The sequence below is a fragment of the Salmo salar genome, chromosome ssa19 (assembly GCF_905237065.1).
Source record: "Salmo salar chromosome ssa19, Ssal_v3.1, whole genome shotgun sequence".
Classification (NCBI taxonomy): domain Eukaryota; kingdom Metazoa; phylum Chordata; class Actinopteri; order Salmoniformes; family Salmonidae; genus Salmo; species Salmo salar.
In genome coordinates this window covers 57370223-57392197 of record NC_059460.1, presented here as the reverse complement: position 1 = coordinate 57392197, position 21975 = coordinate 57370223, and the positions used below count along the sequence as shown (strand labels likewise).

The 21975-nt window shown below is 40.6% G+C and overlaps 1 protein-coding gene across 1 annotated transcript in view; it reads left to right on the top strand.

Moving 5' to 3' along the window:
- Positions 1-21042, top strand: part of si:ch211-183d21.1 (uncharacterized) — a 33376-nt gene extending 12334 nt beyond the window's left edge. Inside the window, exons 9-12 of the mRNA XM_014158899.2 lie at positions 156-251; positions 5762-5911; positions 19094-19187; positions 19485-21042. Of these exons, the coding sequence (XP_014014374.1) occupies positions 156-251; positions 5762-5911; positions 19094-19187; positions 19485-19548 (404 nt within the window). The 3' untranslated portion in view covers positions 19549-21042. The remainder of the gene's footprint in view (positions 1-155; positions 252-5761; positions 5912-19093; positions 19188-19484) is intronic.
- The last annotated feature ends 933 nt before the right edge of the window (positions 21043-21975 follow it).

The window sequence follows — 21975 nt, the reverse complement described above, 5'->3', positions numbered from 1 at the left end:
GAGGTGTTGTATTTTTAAGTGCGTAATACATAATATAATGTTCAATCAAGTGGTCTCAACTCATTAGTATCTCTAATGGCTTATGTACCGTCCTTAACCATACTAACGCTCACTGTTTCCTTCTTTCTCTATCTGTTGCTCTCTTTCTGTGTCAGACTGCAGTGGGCTGGTGCAGGGTCACAGTGAGATGGATGTGGCTGGCTACCTGGAAGAAAGATGTCACTGTGGTATCTCTGCCCTCTACCTGCAGGGTGAGACACAACACTCTTGCATTACAGAGACAACAAACACACACACACACACACACACACACACACACACACACACACACACACACACACACACACACACACACACACACACACACACACACACACAAGGGCACACCAGTGGAGGCTGGTGACGTGAACATGTTTGGATGGCAGACCCATGGTATAGGCGCAGAATGCACAGAGATTTTGAAAAAATCGTCAAAGACAAATTTATTTTAATTTTAACCTAAAACATTTAAGAGACATATTATGGGGAATGAGAGGGCTACTTAGTGTGGGGAAGGGATCACAGCAGTGACTGAATGAGGCATGGGTTGAGGTGTTCAGAGGCTTCTGTGTAGGACAGGCTCATCATGAATGGATGGTGTTGGAGAAGAGTTCCAACACTTCCACTGAGGGCAGGACAGGATTTGACTGGGATAGACCGAAGAACAATAACACGACGCGGTTACAAAAAGTCATGAGAAGGATTTAGTCCTAGCAAGGATTAAAATCCCGTTGAGGTGTAGTAATGTCAATGTGTATGTGATTGACTCTACATACAGTAATGAGAGAAAATGGACAGGGCTACTCGGTGCTTGGAGATTCATTGCGCCACTGGATGAGACAACAAATGAGACATGGCTTCAGTTCATATCAGGAGGGAATTGACACTGGGAACAGGAGTGGACTTTTTAGGGGGTGGATCAGCTTTAATATTGCTTCCAATGTAATTGTCTGCATCATTTCCAATCCCATATATATATATATATATATATATATATATATATATATATATCTCACACACACACACACACAGTTGAAGTCAGAAGTTTACATACACTTAGGTTGAAGTCATTAAAACTTGTTTTTATCACTCCACAATTTTCTTGTTAACAAACTATAGTTTTGGCAAGTTGGTTAGGACATCTACTTTGTGCATGACACAAGTAATTTTTCCAACAATTGTTTACAGACAGATTATTTCACATATAATTCACTGTATCACAATTCCAGTGGGTCAGAAGTTTACATACACTAAGTTGACTGTGCCTTTAAACAACTTGGAAAATTCCAGAAGACGATCTCATGGTTTTAGAAGCTTCTGATAGGCTTATTGACATCATTTGTGTCAATTGGAGGTGTACCTGTAGATGTATTTCAAGGCCTACTTTCAAATTCAGTGCCTCTTTGCTTGACATCATGGGAAAATGAAAATAAATCAGCCAAGACCTCAGAAAAAGAATTGTAGACCTCCACAAGTCTGGTTCATCCTTGGGAGCAATTTCCAAACACCTGAAGGTACCACGTTCATCTGTACAAACAGTAGTACGGTGGTATAAACACCATGGGACCATGCACCCATCATACCGCTCAGGAAGGAGATGTGTTTTTTCTCCTAGAGATGAACGTACTTTGGTGCGAAAAGTGCAACTCAATCCCAGAACGACAGCAAAGGACCTTGTGAAGATGCTGGAGGAAACCGGTACAAAAGTATCTATATCCACAGTAAAACGAGTCCTATATTGACATAACCTGAAAGGCCGCTCAGCAAATAAGAAGCCACTGCTCCAAAACCGGCATAAACAAAAAACAGACTACGGTTTGCAACTGGACATGGGGACAAAGATCGTGCTTTTTGGAGAAATGTCCTCTGGTCTGATGAAACAAAAATGTAACTGTTTGGCCATAATGACCATAGTCATGTTTGGAGGAAAAAGGGGGAAGCTTGCAAGCCGAAGAACACCATCCCAACCGTGAAACACGGGGGTGGCAGCATCGTGTTGTGGGGGTGTTTTTCTGCAGGAGGGCCTGGTGCACTTCACAAAATAGATGGCACCATGAGGATGGAAAATTATGTGGATATACTGAAGCAACATCTCAAGACATCAGTCAGGAAGTTAAAGCTTGGTCGCAAATGGGTCTTCCAAATGGACAATGACCCCAAGCATATTTCCAAAGTTGTGGCAAAATGGCTTAAGGACAACAAAGTCAAGGTATTGGAGTGGCCATCACAAAGCCCTGACTTCAATCCCATAGAACATTTGTGGACAGAACTGAAAAAGTGTGTGCGAGCAAGGAGGCCTACAAACCTGACTCGGTTACACCAGCTCTGTCAGGAGGAATGGGACAAAATTCACCCAACTTATTGTGGGAAGCTTGTGAAAGGCTACCCCGAAACATTTGACCCAAGTTAAACAATTTAAAGGCAATCCTACCAAATACTAATTGAGTGTATGTAAACTTCAGACCCACTGGGAATGTGATGAAATAAATAAAAGCTGAAATAAATTATTATTCTGACATTTCACATTCTTAACATAAAGTGGTAATCCTAACTGACCTAAAACAGGGAATTTTTACTAGGATTAAATGTCAGGTATTGTGAAAAACTGAGTTTAAATGTATTTGACTAAGGTGTATGTCAACTTCCAACTTCAACTGTATTTTCCTTTCCATGGCAGCTATTTTTGTTAACTTTCTATTAAAATGTATTACCATTTTATTGGTAATCTACACGGTAATGTAAAATAAATATGTTTGTGATCCAATACTTAATATACTTAGTACACTTATCATAATTTGGTTTTAATCCAGAGATGTTAGAAAAGTATCTAGATCATATATGAGGGTGTGAAGGGATTCTATTTGTGGATTTAAAAGAAAACAACATGAATCATCAGCGTACAATGACACCTTTGTTTTTAAGCCCTGGATTTCTAATCCCTTTAATTTTATTGTTGGCTCTGATTTTAACAGCAAACATTTCAATGGCAATAATGAATAGATATGCCAATGGTGGACAACCTTGTTTTACTCCTCTTGACAGTTTAAATCTTTCTGAGATGTGGCCATTATTTACTATTTTACACCTAGGGTTACTATATATAACTTTAACCCATTTTATAAGAGATTCTCCAAAATTGAAGTGTTCCAGGCATTTGTATATAAACTCCAGTCGTACTTTATCAAAGGCCTTTTCAAAGTCAGCTATGAATACCAGGCCTGGTTTCCCAGATATTTCCTAGTGTTCTATTGTTTCCAGTACTTGTCTTATATTATCTCCAATGTATCGTCCACGTAAAAAAAAAAGTTTGATTCGACAATAGCTTTTTTAATTTAATGCGCTAAGCATTTAGCTATACTTTTTGCGTCACAACACTGAAGTGTAAGAAGCCTCCAATTGTTTTAAATGGACAGGATCTTTATATTTACCACTTGGATCCTGTTTCAGTAATCATGAAATCAGACCTTCTTGTTGGGTGTCAGATAATCTACCAATTATATAGGAGTGGTTAAAACATGCTAATAACGGTCCTCTGAGTATATCAAAAAAGGTTTGGTATACCTCCTGGTATACCATCCAGCCCTGGAGTTTTCCCAGACTTAAAGGCTTCAATTGGAGGGGACTTAGCTGTAAATACAAATGGCAGATACATTTCATTACAGCAGCGCCAACATAAGTTTGGGAAACAAGTTTCTCCATGAAGTTAAACTCAAGACAATTCAGAGTTCTCTCTCTCCTGATATGAGGGACAAGTCAAACAGACTGCACATCTCACCCACTTGACACATCAAAGTAACCCAAGAAACATTCCCGAATAAACCCCTGATCATCCATATACCTAACGATAAATAACAAATGTGAGCGACAGCTGATGTCTGTGGTTTCATCCATTTGCCATGCGAAAAAATGTGCTGCGTTAACCTGACTGTTAATCTCACTCATTCTGAATTGATTCTGACATCCCAGATAATACAGTAGAAACTTTCATATGCCCAGCAAGTAAAGCATCATAACGTGCACTTACCTCTGCAAGCTCCTTGTAGTTGCCCTTGTTAGCTGAAGTTTCCCTCTCATCATTCCCCTTTGCTTTGTCCCATAACGTAGCGGTATGAAGCAATGTGTCCCCTACAGGTCAACACTTACGTGCCCAAAAATACAGTATCTCTGTATCTTAGCTTCTCGTTGTGTTGCGATGTTTGAATACGTAGACCTTCGTCCATTACATGATCAACGCAACTTTTTCCCAGAAACTTGAATTTGATGTGGGAAATTAAACGGGTTCTTCAACAGGTCATCTACAAGTCTCTGCTAGGTAAAGCCACGCCTTAGCTCACTGGTCACCATAGCAGCACCCACCCGTAGCACGCACTCCAGCAGGTATATCTCACTGGTCACCGCCAAAGCCAATTCTTCCTTTGGCCGCTTCTCCTTCCAGTTGTCTGCTGCCAGTGACTGGAACGAACTGCAAAAATCACTAAAGCTGGAGACTCTTACCTCCCTCACTAGCTTTATGCACCAGCTGTCAGAGCAGCTCACAGATCACTGCACCTGTACATAGCTCATCTGTAAATAGCCCATCCAATCTACCTCATCCCCATACTGTATTTATTTATTTATCTTGCTCCTATCTTGCTCCTTTGCACATTCATCTTCTGCACATTCTACCATTCCAGTGTTTTAATTGCTATATTGTAATTACTTCGCCACCATGGCCTATTTATTGCCTTACCTCTCTTATCCTACCTCATTTGCACATGCTGTATATAGATTTTTTTCTACTGTATTATTGATTGTATGTTTGTTTATTCCATGTGTAACTCTGTGTTGTTGTATGTGTTGAACTGCTTTGCTTTATCTTGGCCAGGTCGCAGTTGCAAATGAGAACTTGTTCTCAACTAGCCTACCTGGTTAAATAAAGGTGAAATAAAACATCCACTACATTGTCGTTAGCTAGCCAGTCTGGCAGAGAAATCTGCACTCTGGTAGCTAGCTAGCTACTTGTTACTAAAGTTAGCAGGGCAAATTTAAATAAATGGCACTAACTCGACACAGAAATAAAGTTTTAAGACCAAGAAAACAGTATATAATGTACCTCCTCCATCTCCTGTAGTTTGAAACAATGAATTTGAATGTAACAATAGCCTAAATATGCTTAACTATTTCAATCTATCCAACAATGTCACCAACTCACTAAGTTTTTAAATCGCATAGTACAACGTTCATTGTCTGATCCTTTGATTGGATGGACAACATGTCAGTTCGTACTGCAAAAGCATTGATTGATTGGAGGACGTCATCCAGAGTCGTCATAATTACCATGTAGGTCTATGGAAGGGGCCGAGAAGCACCAGCCTCTAGGTTTTGTATTGAAGTCAATGAAGCCAGAGGAGGATGGAAAATAGCTGTTCTCCGGCTATACCATGGTGCTACCCTAGACGGTGCTGTTGAGACTACTGTAGACCGTCATTGCAAAACTGTTTTAATCAGGTATTTGGACACGTGGATATATTGTATCGTTTTAACTAAAAAGGATAACGTTAAAGTAGGATGGTCCTCCCCTTCCTCTCATGAGCCTCCACTGGGGCACACTCATAATACATTTCCTAATTGATATACCCGCACATAACATTGTGCAATAGTCTGTTTTTTGTCATCCAATATTGAGGATGTGGGATTTGGTTTTATGTTTTCCATAATAGTGATTTTAGTGTGTCTGTGTCAGTGGCCAACTTCTCCTGTGCTGCCGGGTGGCTGCGTGTGCAGGGAAACATCCAGGCCCTGTCGGACCACCAGAGGGCCCTCATCCTCCAGACCTCCCCCACCCAGGGGGACACCTGTAACGGCCCGGCTACTGACCGACGCATGAGCACTGGTGAGCCCCCGCTTGAACAACATTCACTAACCTGGGTTGTGTTAACTAAGCACAAAACGGAAGAAAACTATCCGAAATGGGGAGGTTCTCTTTCAATTATTTCATTTGATATTTTAAATGTGGGGATTCATTAGGATCACCTACTTTTGAAAGAACCTATCAAAAGTGTCTGTTGTAGAGTGGCAAATGAGGTGAGCCACTCCATCCCATCCTCTGGTTATTCTTGCTTCTTTTCCTCACGAAGAGCATTACTACTATAGCGCTCCTCAGATTGACTGGGCCCTTTTCCTGATTACCTGCTCACAAGTGAACGATGAAGGATATTGCTGCCGAGTGTAGGTCTTCCAACTAGAGGTCGACCCATTATGATTTTTCAACGCCGATACCGATTATTGGAGGACCAAAAAAGCCGATGCCTATTAATTGTCCGATTTTATTTATTTATTTTTATTTAAAATGTTGTTTTTTGTTGTTGTTTTTTTTGGTAATAATGACAATTACAACAATACTGAATGAACACTTATTTTAACTTAATATAATACATCAATAAAATCAATTTAGCCTCAAATAAATAATGAAACATGTTCAATTTGGTTTAAATAATGGAAAAACAAAGTGTTGGAGAAGAAGGTAAAAGTGCAATGTGTGCCATGTAAAAAAAGCTAACGTTTAATTTCCTTGCTCAGAACATGAGAACATATGAAAGCTGGTGGTTCCTTTTAACATGAGTCTTCAATATTCCCAGGTAAGAAGTTTTAGGTTGTAGTTATTATAGGACTATTTCTCTCTATACGATTTGTATTTCATATACCTTTGACTATTGGATGTTCTTATAGGCACTTTAGTATTGCCAGTGTAACATTATAGCTTCCGTCCCTCTCCTCGCTCCATCTGGGCTTGAACCCTGGAACACATCGACAACAGCCACCCTCGAAGCAGCGTTACCCATGCAGAGCAAGGGGAGCAACCACTCCAAGTCTCAGAGCGAGTGACGTTTGAAACGCTATTAGCGCGCACCCGGCTAACTAGCTAGCCATTTCACATCAGTTACACCAGCCTCATCTTGGGAGTTGATAGGCTTGAAGTCATAAACAGCGCAATGCATTGCGAAGGGCTGCTGGCAAAACGCACGAAAGTGCTGTTTTGAATGAATGCTTACGAGCATGCTGCTGCCTACCGTCGCTCAGTCAGACTGCTCTTTCAAATCATAGACTTAATTATAACATAATAACACACAGAAATACGAGCCTTAGGTCATTAATATGGTCGAATCCGGAAACTATAATCTCGAAAACAAAACGTTTTTCCTGTCAGTGAAATACGGAACCGTTCCGTATTTTATCTAACGGGTGGCATCCCTAAGTCTAAATATTCCTGTTACATTGCCCAACCTTCAATGTTATGTTATAATTACGTAAAATTCTGGCAAATTAGTTCGCAATGAGCCAGGCAGCCCAAACTGTTGCATATACCCTGACTCTGCGTGCAATGAACGCTAGAGATGTGACACAATTTCATGTTAGCAGACAATATTAACTAAATATGCAGGTTTAAAAATATATACTTGTTTATTGATTTTAAAGAAAGGCAATGATGTTTATGGTTAGGTACATTGGTGCAACGACAGTGCTTTTTTTCACAAATGCGCTTGTTAAATCAACACCCGTTTGGCGAAGTAGGCTATGATTCAATGATAAATGAACAGGCACCGCATCGATTATATGCAACGCAGGACACGTTAGATAAACTAGTAATATCATCAACCATGTGTAGTTAACTAGTGATTATGTTAAGATTGATAGTTTTTTACAAGATAAGTTTAATGCTAGCTAGCAACTTACCTTGGCTTCTTGCTGCGCTCGTGTAACAGGTAGTCAGCTTGCCATGCAGGCTCCTCGTGGAGTGCAATGTAAGGCAGGTGGTTAGAGCGTTGGACTAGTAACCGGAAGGTTGCAAAAACGAATCCCCGAATCCCCCCTGAACAAGGCAGTTAACCCCTGTTCCTAGGCCGTCATTGAAAATAAGAATGTGTTCTTAATCTGACTTGCCTAGTTAAATAAAGGTGTTAAAAAAAAAAAAGAATCGGCAAATCGGTGGCCAAAAATACCGATTACCGATTTGTTATGAAAACTTGAAATCGGCCCTAATTAATCGGCCATTCCGATTAATCGGTCGACCTCTACTTCCAACCAGGTTGAGTACTGGTTGGAAGGTTTTTGCTCCGTGTTGAAATAAATGTTCTACTTCTCAGTCTCTGTTTTAGCTAGCTTCATGGCTAGCTATTAACCTCTATGGGCTAGGTGGGACGCTAGCGTGCCACCCGTGGTGCACTCCATCAACAGCAGGTGCATTTCAAGAGCGGCAAATTTGAATCCAAATAAATGTCAAAATTCAAATTTTTCAAACATACAACTATTTTACACCCTTTGAAAGATAAACATCTCCTTAATCTAACCACGTTTTACGATTTCAAAAAGGTTTTACGGCGAAAGCATAAATTTAGAGTATGTTAGGACAGTACATTTACAAGAGTTGTGTGTAATGTTTTGTCAATTCGAAGACAGGGTAACCAAAACCATAAAACCAGCTAAAATGATGCACTAACCTTTTACAATCTCCATCAGATGACACTCCTAGGACATTATGTTAGACAATGCATGCATTTTTAGTTCTATCAAGTTCATATTTATATCCAAAAACAGCGTTTTACTATGGCATTGATGTTGAGGAAATCGTTTCCCTCCAATAACCGGCAGTCAAGTCAGCGTCACAAATTAAATAATTAAAATTAGAAAACATTGGTAAAATATTATATTGTCATTTAAAGAATTATAGATTTACATCTCTTGAACGCAATCAACTTGCCAGATTTAAAAATAACCTTACTGGGAAATCACACTTTGCAATAATCTGAGCACTGCGCCCAGAAAAATACGCGTTGCGATACAGACTAGACGTCATGTTGGGAAGATCTAAAATCGAAAATACTATGTAAATAATCCATTACCTTTGATTCTCTTCATCAGATGTCACTTCCAGGTATCACAGGTCCATAACGAATGTAGTTTTGTTCAAAAAAGCTCATCATTTATGTCCAAAAATCTCCGTCTTGTTAGCACATGATCTAAGCCAGCCGGACTTCTCGTCATGAACGAGGGGAAAAAATATATTTACGTTCGTTCAAACATGTCAAACGTTGTATAGCATAAATCATTAGGGCCTTTTTAACCAGAACATGAATAATATTCAAGGTGGACGAATGCATACTCTTTTATAACGTATTGGAACGAGGGTACCCAACATGAACTCGCGCGCCAGGTGTCTAATGGGACATCATCGTTCCATGGCTCTTGTTCGGTCAGATCTCCCTCCAGAAGACTCAAAACACTTTGTAAAGGCTGGTGACATCTAGTGGAAGCAATAGGAAGTGCCAAAATATTCCTCAGCCCCTGTGTTTTTCAATGGGATAGGTTTAAAGGTAATACAACACATCAGGTATCCACTTCCTGTCAGAAAATGTCTCAGGGTTTTGCCTGCCAAATGAGTTCTGTTATACTCACAGACACCATTCAAACAGTTTTAGAAACTTTAGAGTGTTTTCTATCCATATATAATAAGTATATGCATATTCTAGTTACTGGGTAGGATTAGTAACCAGATTAAATCGGGTACATTTTTTTTATCCAGACGTGCAAATGCTGCCCCCTAGCCCTAACAGGTTAACCCACGCTGCAAGGGCAACTTGTCTAGCTCACTGAGAGGTAAGCTGTCCTCACTAGCACATCTTACCTGCAACATGATAACGTTGCTAGCTCCCTTCTCTCGTCTAGTTTAACCTACATTCACCCGTTGTGTTAACTAGATCGACCGTCTCAGCCTCACAGCTCTTTGGTCGAAGAACCACAATAACTCGGCCCCCACGCCATTTCCTGCAGCCCGCACTGAACTAGCCACAGCACACATTCAACTTGAGGTAGCTGCTAGCTAGCTAACGCCTCACTAGCCTCGCGGCTGTAGCGTTCTACTGTGCTTATCATTGCTAGCCACCAGCCGCTAGGCTTCTAACTAGCCAGATTACACCATGCGTCTCTGTCCCCCTAGCAAGCCTTATTCCTCACAATGGCCACTGTTATCCTAGGATTAGCATAGCACAGCACTCGAACCCCCAAGGTTTTTTGCTTGCAGTTCCATGATTACGGGGAAAGATTGCCACCCTCCACGCATCAATTGCATGGGTAATGAACATGTCCAAGAGGCGCTCGACGACCCTGAGACCTGCAGCATTACAAACTGCTGACGAGGGCAGGCCTGAAGAGGAGGCTTAAACATGCTTCTATCTTGCCTCCAAGCCAACAGCGACAACTGAGGCTCAGCTCCTCGCAACCGAGCCCAGATGGGGCGAGACTATGGATAGCATCGACTCCCTTCCCTCATTGTATGATGACGTAATGTCAGGGGCAGGCGTGTTGGCAGGCTTGTTATTTTCTATTACGGTATCTTTTACTCAAGTATGACAATTGAGTACTTTTTCCACCACTACCCCCATTCTCCTGCCCTCTCAGGCCAGGCCTGATGGCCCGAGTGTGGTGGAGTTGCCCCTCTGTTGGAGTTTGGGCTCCTTCATGTCTGCAAGCGGTCCGCAGCCAGACTTGGCATCGTGTGGCCGTCTCCTGTGGGGGCTCAGGGCCCATTTAAGGGACCTATACGATGGGAAAAGACTCCCGTCTCATACAGTCCCAGTATAATAATTGCTCCCCGCAGTACCAAATTGCCTCAGGAAAGTTAAGAGCAAGATTCTTGCTAGGGGTACCCCGAGCTTGGACATCCACAATATGAGGAATCTGGTTTTGGCAACCCTCCCACAGTGGAGCCGTCACTGGCTGACCACCTCAGCCCCTCGCACCATGTTACTAACGACATTAGCGCCTCACTCCGTGGGAAGTCCGAGCACTTTACTGCTTCTATTTGTCAGAATACGTACAAGGCCTCAGCCCAAGCAATCAGAGCTCTCAATGTGACCTCGTTATTGTTGGTGTATTGGGCTGAGTTACTAGAGGAGGTGGGGAGCCTCGACCCAGATGTTTGGGAGGAGATCTGCATGATTACAAACCTAAACCTCCATGTCTGCCGTGGTGCCATTCAAGGCTGTTGTCGTACCATGAGCCTAGCAGTGGTGGGAGAAAGGGTGCTTTGGCTGAGCTTATCCAGCTTAACAGAAAGAAAAAGTGGACCTCCTGGATGCCCCAGTGACACGCAAAGAGTTCTTCAGGCCAACTGTCGCCGACATGCGCAAGAAAGAAGGCGAAACCTTCGATTTCTTTCTGCCCTGCAGACCCGGGCTCTGTGGCAGCCTGTTGGTTCCTGAATTACCCTGGGATGGGGCAACAAGCTTGCTTTGGGTGACTGAGATCCCTGGCGACGCAGCAGTCTAGCAAGACTCAGGCTAGGCCCCTGAACCAGGCCAAACCTGTAGGGAAGCAGCCGCAGCAAGGATCCGCCCCTCTAAACCCTCCTAAGGCTGTAAGAAGTGTCAGCCAACCTAGGGCACAGCCCTCTACCCTACCCTCTCTTTTTGGGTTTAAAGGGGAATAACGGCAAATTGTGAAAATGTGTCCACTTTCCTAAACCCCTCTGACACATTGTTGGACTGTATGTCAGGGAGAGTGAGGTTGAACTAGTGTGTGAGAGCTATGTCAGCCCCCCTGACAATTTTAGCTTTTCTGAAATCTCTGCTGAGCGAGGAGGAAAGGAGCCGACCTGATCCTTGCCTCCCACTTTTACATTGCAATCCCATTGGACATCCTTCCACCTGCCAATCAACATTGTCTATCTCTGACTGTAGGCTACATCCCTTGTTGCATGGTGTGATTTTATCATTTTGACAAAATGTGTCTACTAAAATGAAAGGGAAAGATGAGTGAGTGTTAGACTTGGGCGGTATACCAGGTGTTTGTCAATACCATTGAAACTTTCTTTTGAAGTGTTTTAATACACTTTGAATATTTGTAGCTACTTTTTAAGTAAATTACCTGCAGTCAACTTGTGCAATATGTTAGGTGATGAGTGGGTCAGAACTGGAACAGAACCCAGTGGGTCAGAAGTTTACGTACACTAAGTTGACTGTGCCTTTAAACAGCTTGGAAATTCCAGAAAACAATCTCATGGCTTTAGAAGCTTCTGAAAGGTGTATTGAAATCATTGGAGTCAATTGGAGGTGTACCTGTGGATGTATTTCAAGGCCTACCTTCAAACTCAGTGCCTCTTTGCTTGACATCATGGGAAAATCAAAAGAAATCAGCCAAGACCTCAGAAAAAAAATTGTAGACCTCCACAAGTCTGGTTCATTCTTGGGAGCAATTTACAAATGCCTGAAGGTGCCACGTTCATCTGTACAAACAGTAGTACGCAAGTATAAACACCATGGGACCACGCAGCTGTCATACCGCTCATGAAGTAGACGCATTCTGTCTCCTAGAGATGAACGTACGTTGGTGTGAAAAGTGCAAATCCATCCTAGAACAACAGCAAAGGACCTTGTGAAGATGCTGGAGGAAACGGGTACAAAAGTATCTATATCCACAGTAAAACAAGTCCTATATCGACATAACTTGAAAGGCCGCTCAGCAAGGAAGAAGCCACTGCTCCAAAACGGCCATAAAAAAGCCAGACTACGGTTTGCAACTGCACATGGGGACAAAGATCATACTTTTTGGAGAAATGTCCTCTGGTCTAATGAAACAAAAATAGAACTGTTTGGCCATAATGACCATAGTTATGTTTGGAGGAGAAAGGGGGAGGCTTGCAAGCCGAAGAACACCATCCCAACCGTGAAGCACGATGGTGGCAGCATCATGTTGTGGGGGTGCTTTGCTGCAGGAGGGCTGGTGCACTTCACAAAATAGATGACATCATGAGGAAAGAAAATTATGTGGATAGATTGAAGCAACATCTCAAGACATCAGTCAGGAAGTAAAAGCTTGGTTGCAAATGGGTCTTCCAAATGGACAGTGACCCCATGCATACTTTCAAAGTTGTGGCAAAATGTCTTAAGGACAACAAAGTCAAGGTATCACAAAGCCCTGACCTCAATCCCATAGAAAATATATGGGCAGAACTGAAAAAGTGTGTGCGAGCAAGGAGACCTACAAATCTGACTCAGTTACACCAGATTTGTCAGGAGGAATAGGCCAAAATTCACCCAACTTATTGTGGGAAGCTTGTGGAAGGCTACCTGAAATGTTTGACCCAAGTTAAACAATTTCAAGCCAATGCTACCGAATACTAATTGAGTATGTAAACTTCAGACCCACTGGGAATGTGATGAAAGAAATATTCTGACATTTCACATTCTTAAAATAAAGTGGTGATCCTAACTGAACCAAGACAGGGAATTTTTACTAGGATTAAATGTCAGGAATTGTGAAAAACTGAGATTAAATGTATTTGGCTAAGGTGAATATCAACTTCCGACTTCAACTGTACCTAGTCTTGAAATCACTGGCCACTTTGATGGATGGAGGCCACTGTGTTCTTGGGGACCTTCAATGCTGCAAAAATGTTTTGGTACCCTTCCCCAGATCTGTGCTTCGACACAATCCTGTCTCGGAGCTCTACGGACATTTCCTTTGACCTCATGGCTTGGTTTTTGCTCTGACATGCACTGTCAACTGTTGGACCTTATAGACAGGTGTGTGCCTTTCCAAATCATGTCCAATCATTTTACCACAGATGGACTCAAATCAAGTTGCAGAAACATGTCAAGGATAATCAAAGGAAACAGAATGCACCCAAGTTCAATTTCGAGTCTCATAGCAAAGGGTCGGAATACTTATGTAAATAAGGTATTTCTGTTTTTTAATTTGTAATTTGCAAAAAATTCAAAAAACCTGTTTTCGCTTTGTCATTATGGGGTGTTGTGTGTAGATTTGATACTGTACTATATATTCAACTATAGTTGGTATTTTCAAATACACTACATGTCTGTTGACTTGTGCTTAAGAGCTGTTCAGTTCCTCTTTGGATTTCTTCACATTTTGTGTTACAAAGTGGTATTAAAATGGATTTTGTCTTTTTTCGAAGCGGAAGAAATATTATTTTTATATAGTCTTATATAGTCTTTATATAGTCTTGCCATAGATTTTCAAGCAGATTTAAGTCAAAACATTAACTTGGCCACTCAGGAACATTCACTGTCTTCTTGGTAAGCAACTCCAGTGTAGCTTTTACTTTGTGTTGTAGGTTATTGTCCTGCTGAAAGGTGAATTTTTCTCCCGGTGTCTGGTGTAAAGCAGACTGATTTTTCCTGTGTTTAACTGCATTTTGTTTCTTTTCATCCCAAAAACTCCCCAGTCTTTGCCGATGTCAGGCATACCCATACCATGATGTAGCAACCACCATGCTTGAAAATAAGCAGGCAGATACTCAGTGTTTTTGGATTTGCCCCAAACATAAGGCTTTTTTTTGTAGATTACATTTCTTCCCAGTACAGGACCACCTATGTGTGCACACACATGCACTCAAAAAATGTATCTGCCTCTCGCCCTAGGCGAGACACAATGTCCACCCTCTCCTATCCCCGCTAAACTAAAATACTGTACAGTGGGGGTTGGCAATGGGTTTGGCCTCAGGCCAATTTGTTTCTCAGCTAATAGCCGGCAGAACATAATAGCAGCCCAATTCAAAGGCCAATGATATGTTCAAAATTGTATCTGGTTAGTAGGCTATATAATTAGTTCAACGTCAATAACAGATCCTAATATTTTCATTCTGATTACACTGACAAATTCACCAATGTCTCTTTTTGAAATTAGTTTTCTATATTTCTTTGAGCATAGATTGGGGAAGAACTGCATGTAAATCAAGAAAATGTCGCTCTGAAAGTCTCAAAAGAAAGGTGGATAATAAAAATAGACGTTTCAGGGAAGAATGGACAGAGAAATAGGCATTCTTACTGTATTTCTCCAATGTCAAACCAGAGTGTCTTGTTTGCAATGAAACGGTTGCTGTTTGCAAATAATGAAATATTAGACATCATTATGAATCTAAGCATTGCACTTTCAAAAGTTACCTTTCCACACAGACAGAGGCTCGACAGATGCAAAAAAAACTGCTGGCTACTCGGCAGTTGTTTAACCCAACAACAGAACTGCTTCCTTAAAAGCTGCCTGGGTTTTAACATTTTCTCTTTTCAGAAAGTGAAAAGCTCAATTAATAGGGACAAAATGGCAAAGTCCATTTTCTGTCTCCTCCAATTTTGAAGGCCACGGCTCAGTTTCAGAATGTCATAGACTAATCAATATATCCCCATATACATCAGTCACGTCTTTTGTGGGCATTGTAAGCTTGTTTCTAGCATAAGGCATCATGGAATTAAGCATTGTCATAGAACGCTTTATATTATCTATTTTTTTAATAGGAAGAAATAGGCTCCAACAAAGCCCTCTTGTTTTTAGTTAAGTTTAATTCAAATTAAGACATTTGTTGAAATAAATTGCTGTCAGCACTATTTGCTGTCCACCGCTGTTTTGATTATGCCGCTCCAAAGCTAATGTCTCTGCCCTCGTGCCTTTTTTTTGTTGACTTTCTCCTGCACACTCTCTCATCGTTAATAAGTTACTGGTTGAAAAAGTGTCTGTCTCATGCTATAATAATACATTTGGTCTCCAGTCTATGGGTTACAGAAAAACCACAGGGTACAACTCTTTCTACCGTAGGCTACATCATTTATGTTAAATACATTTGGTGGAGTGCTGCATATTTCTGGCAACAGCTCTGGTGGACATTCCTGCAGTCAGCATGCCAATTGTACGCTCCCTCAAAACTTGAGACATCTGTGGCATTGTGTGGCCTTTTGTCCCCAGCTCAAGGTGAACCTGTGTAATGATAATGCTGTTTAAACAGCATATTGATATGCCACACCAGTCAGTTGGATGGATTATCTTGGCAAAGGAGAAATGCTGTAAACAAATTTGTGCTTAACATTTGAGAGAAATAAGCTTCTTGTGCGTATGGAGAATTTCTGGGATCTTTTATTTCAGCTCATAAAACATGGGACCAACCCTTTACCTGTTTGGTTTTTATATTTTTGTTTTTTGTGTTTTTATAGTATATTTTTTGCCCCTGCCTTTTGCAAAGTGGACACTGCTTATGGGGCGGCATCAGCGTTCACCTAAATAGCACTCATGCCAATGGGTGGGAGAAGTTATCGTTGTTTTTGGGCAGACTAATGTGAGGTGTTATGTGTTGTTGGAGGTGCATCTTGGTAAGTTCAGCTCAGGAAATACTGCTTTCGATTAGGCGGCTGCCAACTGCTATATGGGCAGGCCGGCAGGCTGTGGGACCGTATCATATAATTATATTTAGAATCCCTATTAATTCAATAGCATCTCTGTGAGCCTAGTCATAAAGATGTATCATTTAACTTTTAAAATGTATTTATTACCATTTTGTTGTGACATAAACACAACCAGTCATGATGTTTTCATCTAATTGTCAAAATCACTTCAAAGGGATCCTTTAGTAGCCTACCTGCGCACATTCATTCACTCGCAGCATATTTCCAGCCTCCAAACAGTGGTGAATGGAAAGAGACATCTGTTACACAAAACACCCAAAAGTAGAATGACATTTGGCGATTGTCATTAGGCCTGAATTTATGCGTCCACTGCTGTCTGTGTCAGCCACTCATATTTGCCTTGGCAAAAATGTAAGTGTTCTCATCAAACCACATCACATTTTTTAGCGTAGGCTATAGGCCTACCCCACGTTTTCAGTCCATTTGCTAATATTTCATGCCTCTGACAAATGGTAATGATAAATCATGGTGTAATAGCTTACAGTTTTCTTGACATATTGTTTTCATTATTGTAATGGGCTCATGTTTTACCGGTACAGTGTACCCCACTATTTATTTTGCCAGGACACCGTACTGGACCATACTGGCCACATGGTGACATCCCTCAGCAGTTTCCTTCCCCTCCAGCAGCTCAGAAGGATGACTGCATCTTTCTAGTGTCTGGGTGGTTTAATACATCATCCACAGCATAATTATTAACTTGACCATGCTTAAATATGTATTTAATGTCTGTTTTGTTATTGTTACCCATCTACCAATCACGTCTCTTTTTTTTATGAGGCTTTCGAAAAGTTCCCCGGTCTTTTGAATACTTCAAGGACGGACCTTTACTAATGTATGTTTTTGTCTGGATTCCTTCCGTGTTTTATAGGGCCCTAGAATACCTACGCAGCCAGTGCTTGACTTGAAAGAGGTGCAGGAACTGTCTTTTCTCAAGTTGGTCCATTAAGACTATGTTCACAAGAATTCCCAAATTACTTTCTGCTATAGAGACCTTTTTGATTATTCACTGTTATGGGTTTATACACATTTTGGCAGATGGAATTTCATGACTTTTCCATGACTTTTAACCAAATCTTCACGACCAATAATTGGTGGCGTCTATGTAGCCTACATGAAAGTGAATAATGTGGTATTGACATTAGAAGGCCGGTGGTCTCTAATCCCATTTTGCCTACTATCTCCTGACGTTGTGCCCTTGATCAAGGCACCAAACCCACCAAAAAGTAGAATAATTGCACCGTTAGGCTACTGTATGAAACACATGGTCAACCATCCATCTGGAAGCTACTGGGTGTGCGGACTTTAGATCTAGCCATAAAACACACCTGAGTCTGCTTATCAAGGTCCTGTTGGGCAGCTGATGTTTAGGCTACGGTGAGGTGCGTTAGAGCAGGGCTTGAACAAAAGCCTGCACATCCAGTAGCTCTCCTGGAGAATGTTTGACCACCCTTGATATAAAATATTACAAAATTGCAACCAAATAATTGTCTTTATACAATTATCAATGATTACATTTGTATTCATTTGTAAACATTTGTAGAATTTTCTTTTCACTTTGACATTATGGAGTATTTTAGATCAATGACAAAATTACAATAACATCTATTTCAATCCCACTTTGGAACCCAACTCTATAGGCACTGTACTAGCTGCTGATAAGTCATTCTTCCATCTTTCGTTTTACTACTGCCCTTGACCTCCCTATGTGACTGTGCTCTACCAGCCACTGTTTGCACCCACAGTCTGCCCAGGGTCTTTTTTTTTTTTTCAGGTTAATGTACCTAAGTTTTCATTTTTGGCTGCACAGCGTTCTGAAATGGTTTGCTACAGTTTTCCCTATTGAACACAACCCTGGTCTTAACCCGGCACACGCAAACAGCCTGAACACACCACACTTCTAAAGCTTTATTGAAAACCTGGACGTAGCTCTCTTGATATGTGTAAGCAATGTGTAAGCAAACATTGATTGGAGGAAATATCTCATTGCCTTAACATGGGTATATTCACTAGTAAGCAAACAGAACTAAACGGACAGAAACAGGGAAGGACCTTCCTGAATTTGTTCAATAGATACTGTAGTTTTCGTAGCAAAATTGTTTCCATTTGGAGTAAACCTTTTGTTGTAAAGCTTTTTTCTACGGTGCAAAATGTTTTGCTACAGTCTGCGACTAAGGACAACACCCCCAGCGAGCACACCACACTCTGACCACTAGTGTTGAGTTGTAGAAGGCCTAAGTACAAATTAACTAACAACAAATGAAGACTAAGGATATTGGTGAAGAGCCAATCAAAGACAAGGATATTGGATGGAATGAAAACAAACCAACCCACAGGACAGCGCTGGAGTCATTTAGTTTAATCCTCCTGCATTATACTATATTTTTACAGATCATCTGTACCCTTAGTCCAGTGGGATAGATTATCTGTAGTTGCTATGTCAAGATTGAGTATTTCAGTTATTAACTGTGGAAATATGTGCACAGGTTTCCCATGAAGGACTGATTCTTAACTCACATTTGACCATTATTGTCCAGAAGGTGGCGATCTTTGTACAGATTTGGACATAGCCAATGGTCATACCAGATATTGGAGACAGATATGAGTTCATGGACCCTAGCATCCTGATGATTTTTAATTTTTTTTAGATAAGGATGGCTGACAACGTGAGTCGAACATGCTCATTTTGGGAGCATAGTTCAGTGCGCAGGTTTATTTCCTATGGGCTGGTTTCCTAGGCACAGACTAAGCCTTCTCTGTGAGCTCAGAGAATCTCAATATAAATTGATTTTTAAGCTTAGCTGACTGATGGTTGTGGTTCTTTTCAGAGTCTGCCCTGGGCCTTCATATTGGCCTGGTGCTTGGAGCTCTACTGCTACTGGGACTGGGGGCAGCCCTCTTTACCTACCTCTACAAAAAGAGGTGAGACCATACACGCACACACATTCAAGCCACACACGCACAGTCTCGAATGTGCATACATACTCAGACGTGCTTATGTACGCACACATCCTGCCTCAGTGGTTGTGAGGAGGCATCGTTTCACTGTGTGCAGCTGTACATAATAGTTACACAGATGGCCCTTTTACGCCAATGTGAATAGAAACATGATTAGCTATCATTATCTTGCCTCAACTCTTCTGAGAAAACAATATACTTGAGTTCGTTCACGTAATAATTGTGCCGTTGTAAAAAGCTGTGTATGCTTTTTGTCCTTAGGCGACCACTGGACTATTACTCCATGGAGTTGAATGAGCATGGAGAGGGACTTTCTGAACTTTAAGTGTGTGTGTGTGTGTGTGTGTGTGTGTGTGTGTGTGTGTGTGTGTGTGTGTGTGTGTGTGTGTGTGTGTGTGTGTGTGTGCGCATGCGAAGGAGCATTCTTTAATGCTGGTGAGTGAAGGGAAGTTGTCCTGCCTGTCTTTTTTTCAAACATTGTGTTCTTTTGTCTGTGTTTTTGAATGGGGATCTCCCACTAGATAAGGGACCAGCACCATTTTTGTAAATGTGTACGAATTGCCATGCATTTACATTCCCTACATCATAATTCCCAGTAAATGTTGCACTAGTTTTACTACTATGTCATAATCATGGTTTCACTGTCTTGTGCCTACATTTTTTTTCTTCATATTCTCTTTTTATTAAATCTATCTGAATGTGTATGAAGTAACAAGACTACAAATCTAAAAAGCAATCATGAGTTACCAATACTGAAAGTTCTGTTGATTTGTTTAGTTAAAATGTGAATGCTTGTGATGAACCAGTGATTAGTCTGTAACCATCTTTTATTTTTTTACATTTTTTTTTTTTTTACATTTGGCGGAATATATGTTGTTTACATTCTATTAGTTGAGGAATAGAAAAGAAGGAATATGAAAGACCATATGGAGCCTCCTCTCCTGGAGCTATGGAGTACTTTATAAGCACAACGCTATTTTATGATACTCACCCCCCCACAAAACTGTTAGAAATTATGATTTAATAAGAATAGTATTTTCATTATTGGGAAAATTGGTCTGTATTAATTTGAAACCGTTTGTATTCTAGCTGGCTTGCAACTGCTATTGTGCCTTTTTACTTTTATATGAGGTCAAAAAGGCCTGATCTGATGAGTATTTTGTAAAGAACTATAGCAATGTCTGTGAGAGCCTTGTGTAAATTTGTTTTAAATGTTCTCAGGGGGAACCGAAATGTAGAAGGAACCATAAATACAACCAATAACATTAAAAAGGGTATTTACTGTTAAAGACACAAATGGAAGTAATTATAGGTTTGCCGAAATGTTCATGATCAAATTCAGAGCAAAAACCAGGCTGTCCTTATTCTATTATTTTCAATCTGCTGGAAATGCATTAACTTTTATCAGCTCCTTGACATGGAATAGCATAAGACAGTGGTTTTCGACAATTTTCAAGGACTGCCCTACACAACACAATCACTCCAGTTCTTTAAAGTTTAGTGGTCATAGCACAGCCTTGTTTTTGCCCTAGATTTGCTCTTTATAAAATAATAGAACCGTTTGTGGCTTTGCTATCAAAATAATTGTTAAACTGCTTTGAAATGTCTCATTGTTTTGTTTTTATGGCCAAGTGTATCTAGATAAATACTTTATGTAAAGGGAATTTGAAGAATGTGTCCTTTTTTTGTCATTTTATTGCTATTTTTAAACCACTTAATCGTGTTAGTACATTTCAATTGAATGCACTTTGGTAGATATATTTTTTCATGCCATGTAGCTAAATTTGTATTCAAATAAATTGATATTTCTTTAGATGTATGAACATCTTGTCTGTATTTCCTTTTCTATTCCTATTCTACTATGGGTCAACAAACCCACCTCTCGCTTTCCATCTCCCCCTTTCCTCTCCCTCTGTTTCCCTCCTTCCATGTTCCTGTTAAAGGGGTTTGAGTGGACTCGAGTGATATTTTTTTTATTTTTTTAACTTTTACTGTTGAAAAGAGAAACCCCAAGTATAAACACAGTGAAGTTACACACCCGAAAGGGTAAAAAAAAAAAGTTTTTAGCAAGATAGTGTCTTTTAGACACAACTCCAAGGAGAAGGGCAATCAAGGACTGATTGCTTGAGGAGCAATGGAGAACAAAAGAGGAAAGGCCACCCCGCTATGTCATGACATACATGGACCACTGAGATGTGCCGTTTTATTAAGTAAATCAGGTGTTAAATGAGGTGAAAAGGAGACTGGAGTGCCACTTTTAAGGGACAAAATGAATGGGTCTGTATAATCAAGGTGTTGCCTCACCTTCTGCACTCATACCTGCAGCTGTAATTTCTCCTAAATGGACCTCCTACTGTTTCTTAGCACTCAAAGAGCCCCCTGCCCAGTATGATTGCACTTAACAAGACCTGACAATTATGTGATTGATATGTTGAAAGCCAGTGTGAGGGTCTGCACTCGGGCTTCAATGGATTGTGGCCGGTGCCACCATAAAGAATAACAAAAGATAATAGTGCAAAGTGCTAAACCCACTAGCATTTTTTAGCACATTGCACTAGTACATTTTGTTATTAATTCGAGCATGAATTAAAGTGTGATTTTATATATTTACATATATATATATATATATTGCTCAAAAAAATAAAGGGAACACTTAAACAACACATCCTAGATCTGAATGAAAGAAATAATCTTATTAAATACTTTTTATTTACATAGTTGAATGTGCTGACAACAAAATCACACAAAAATA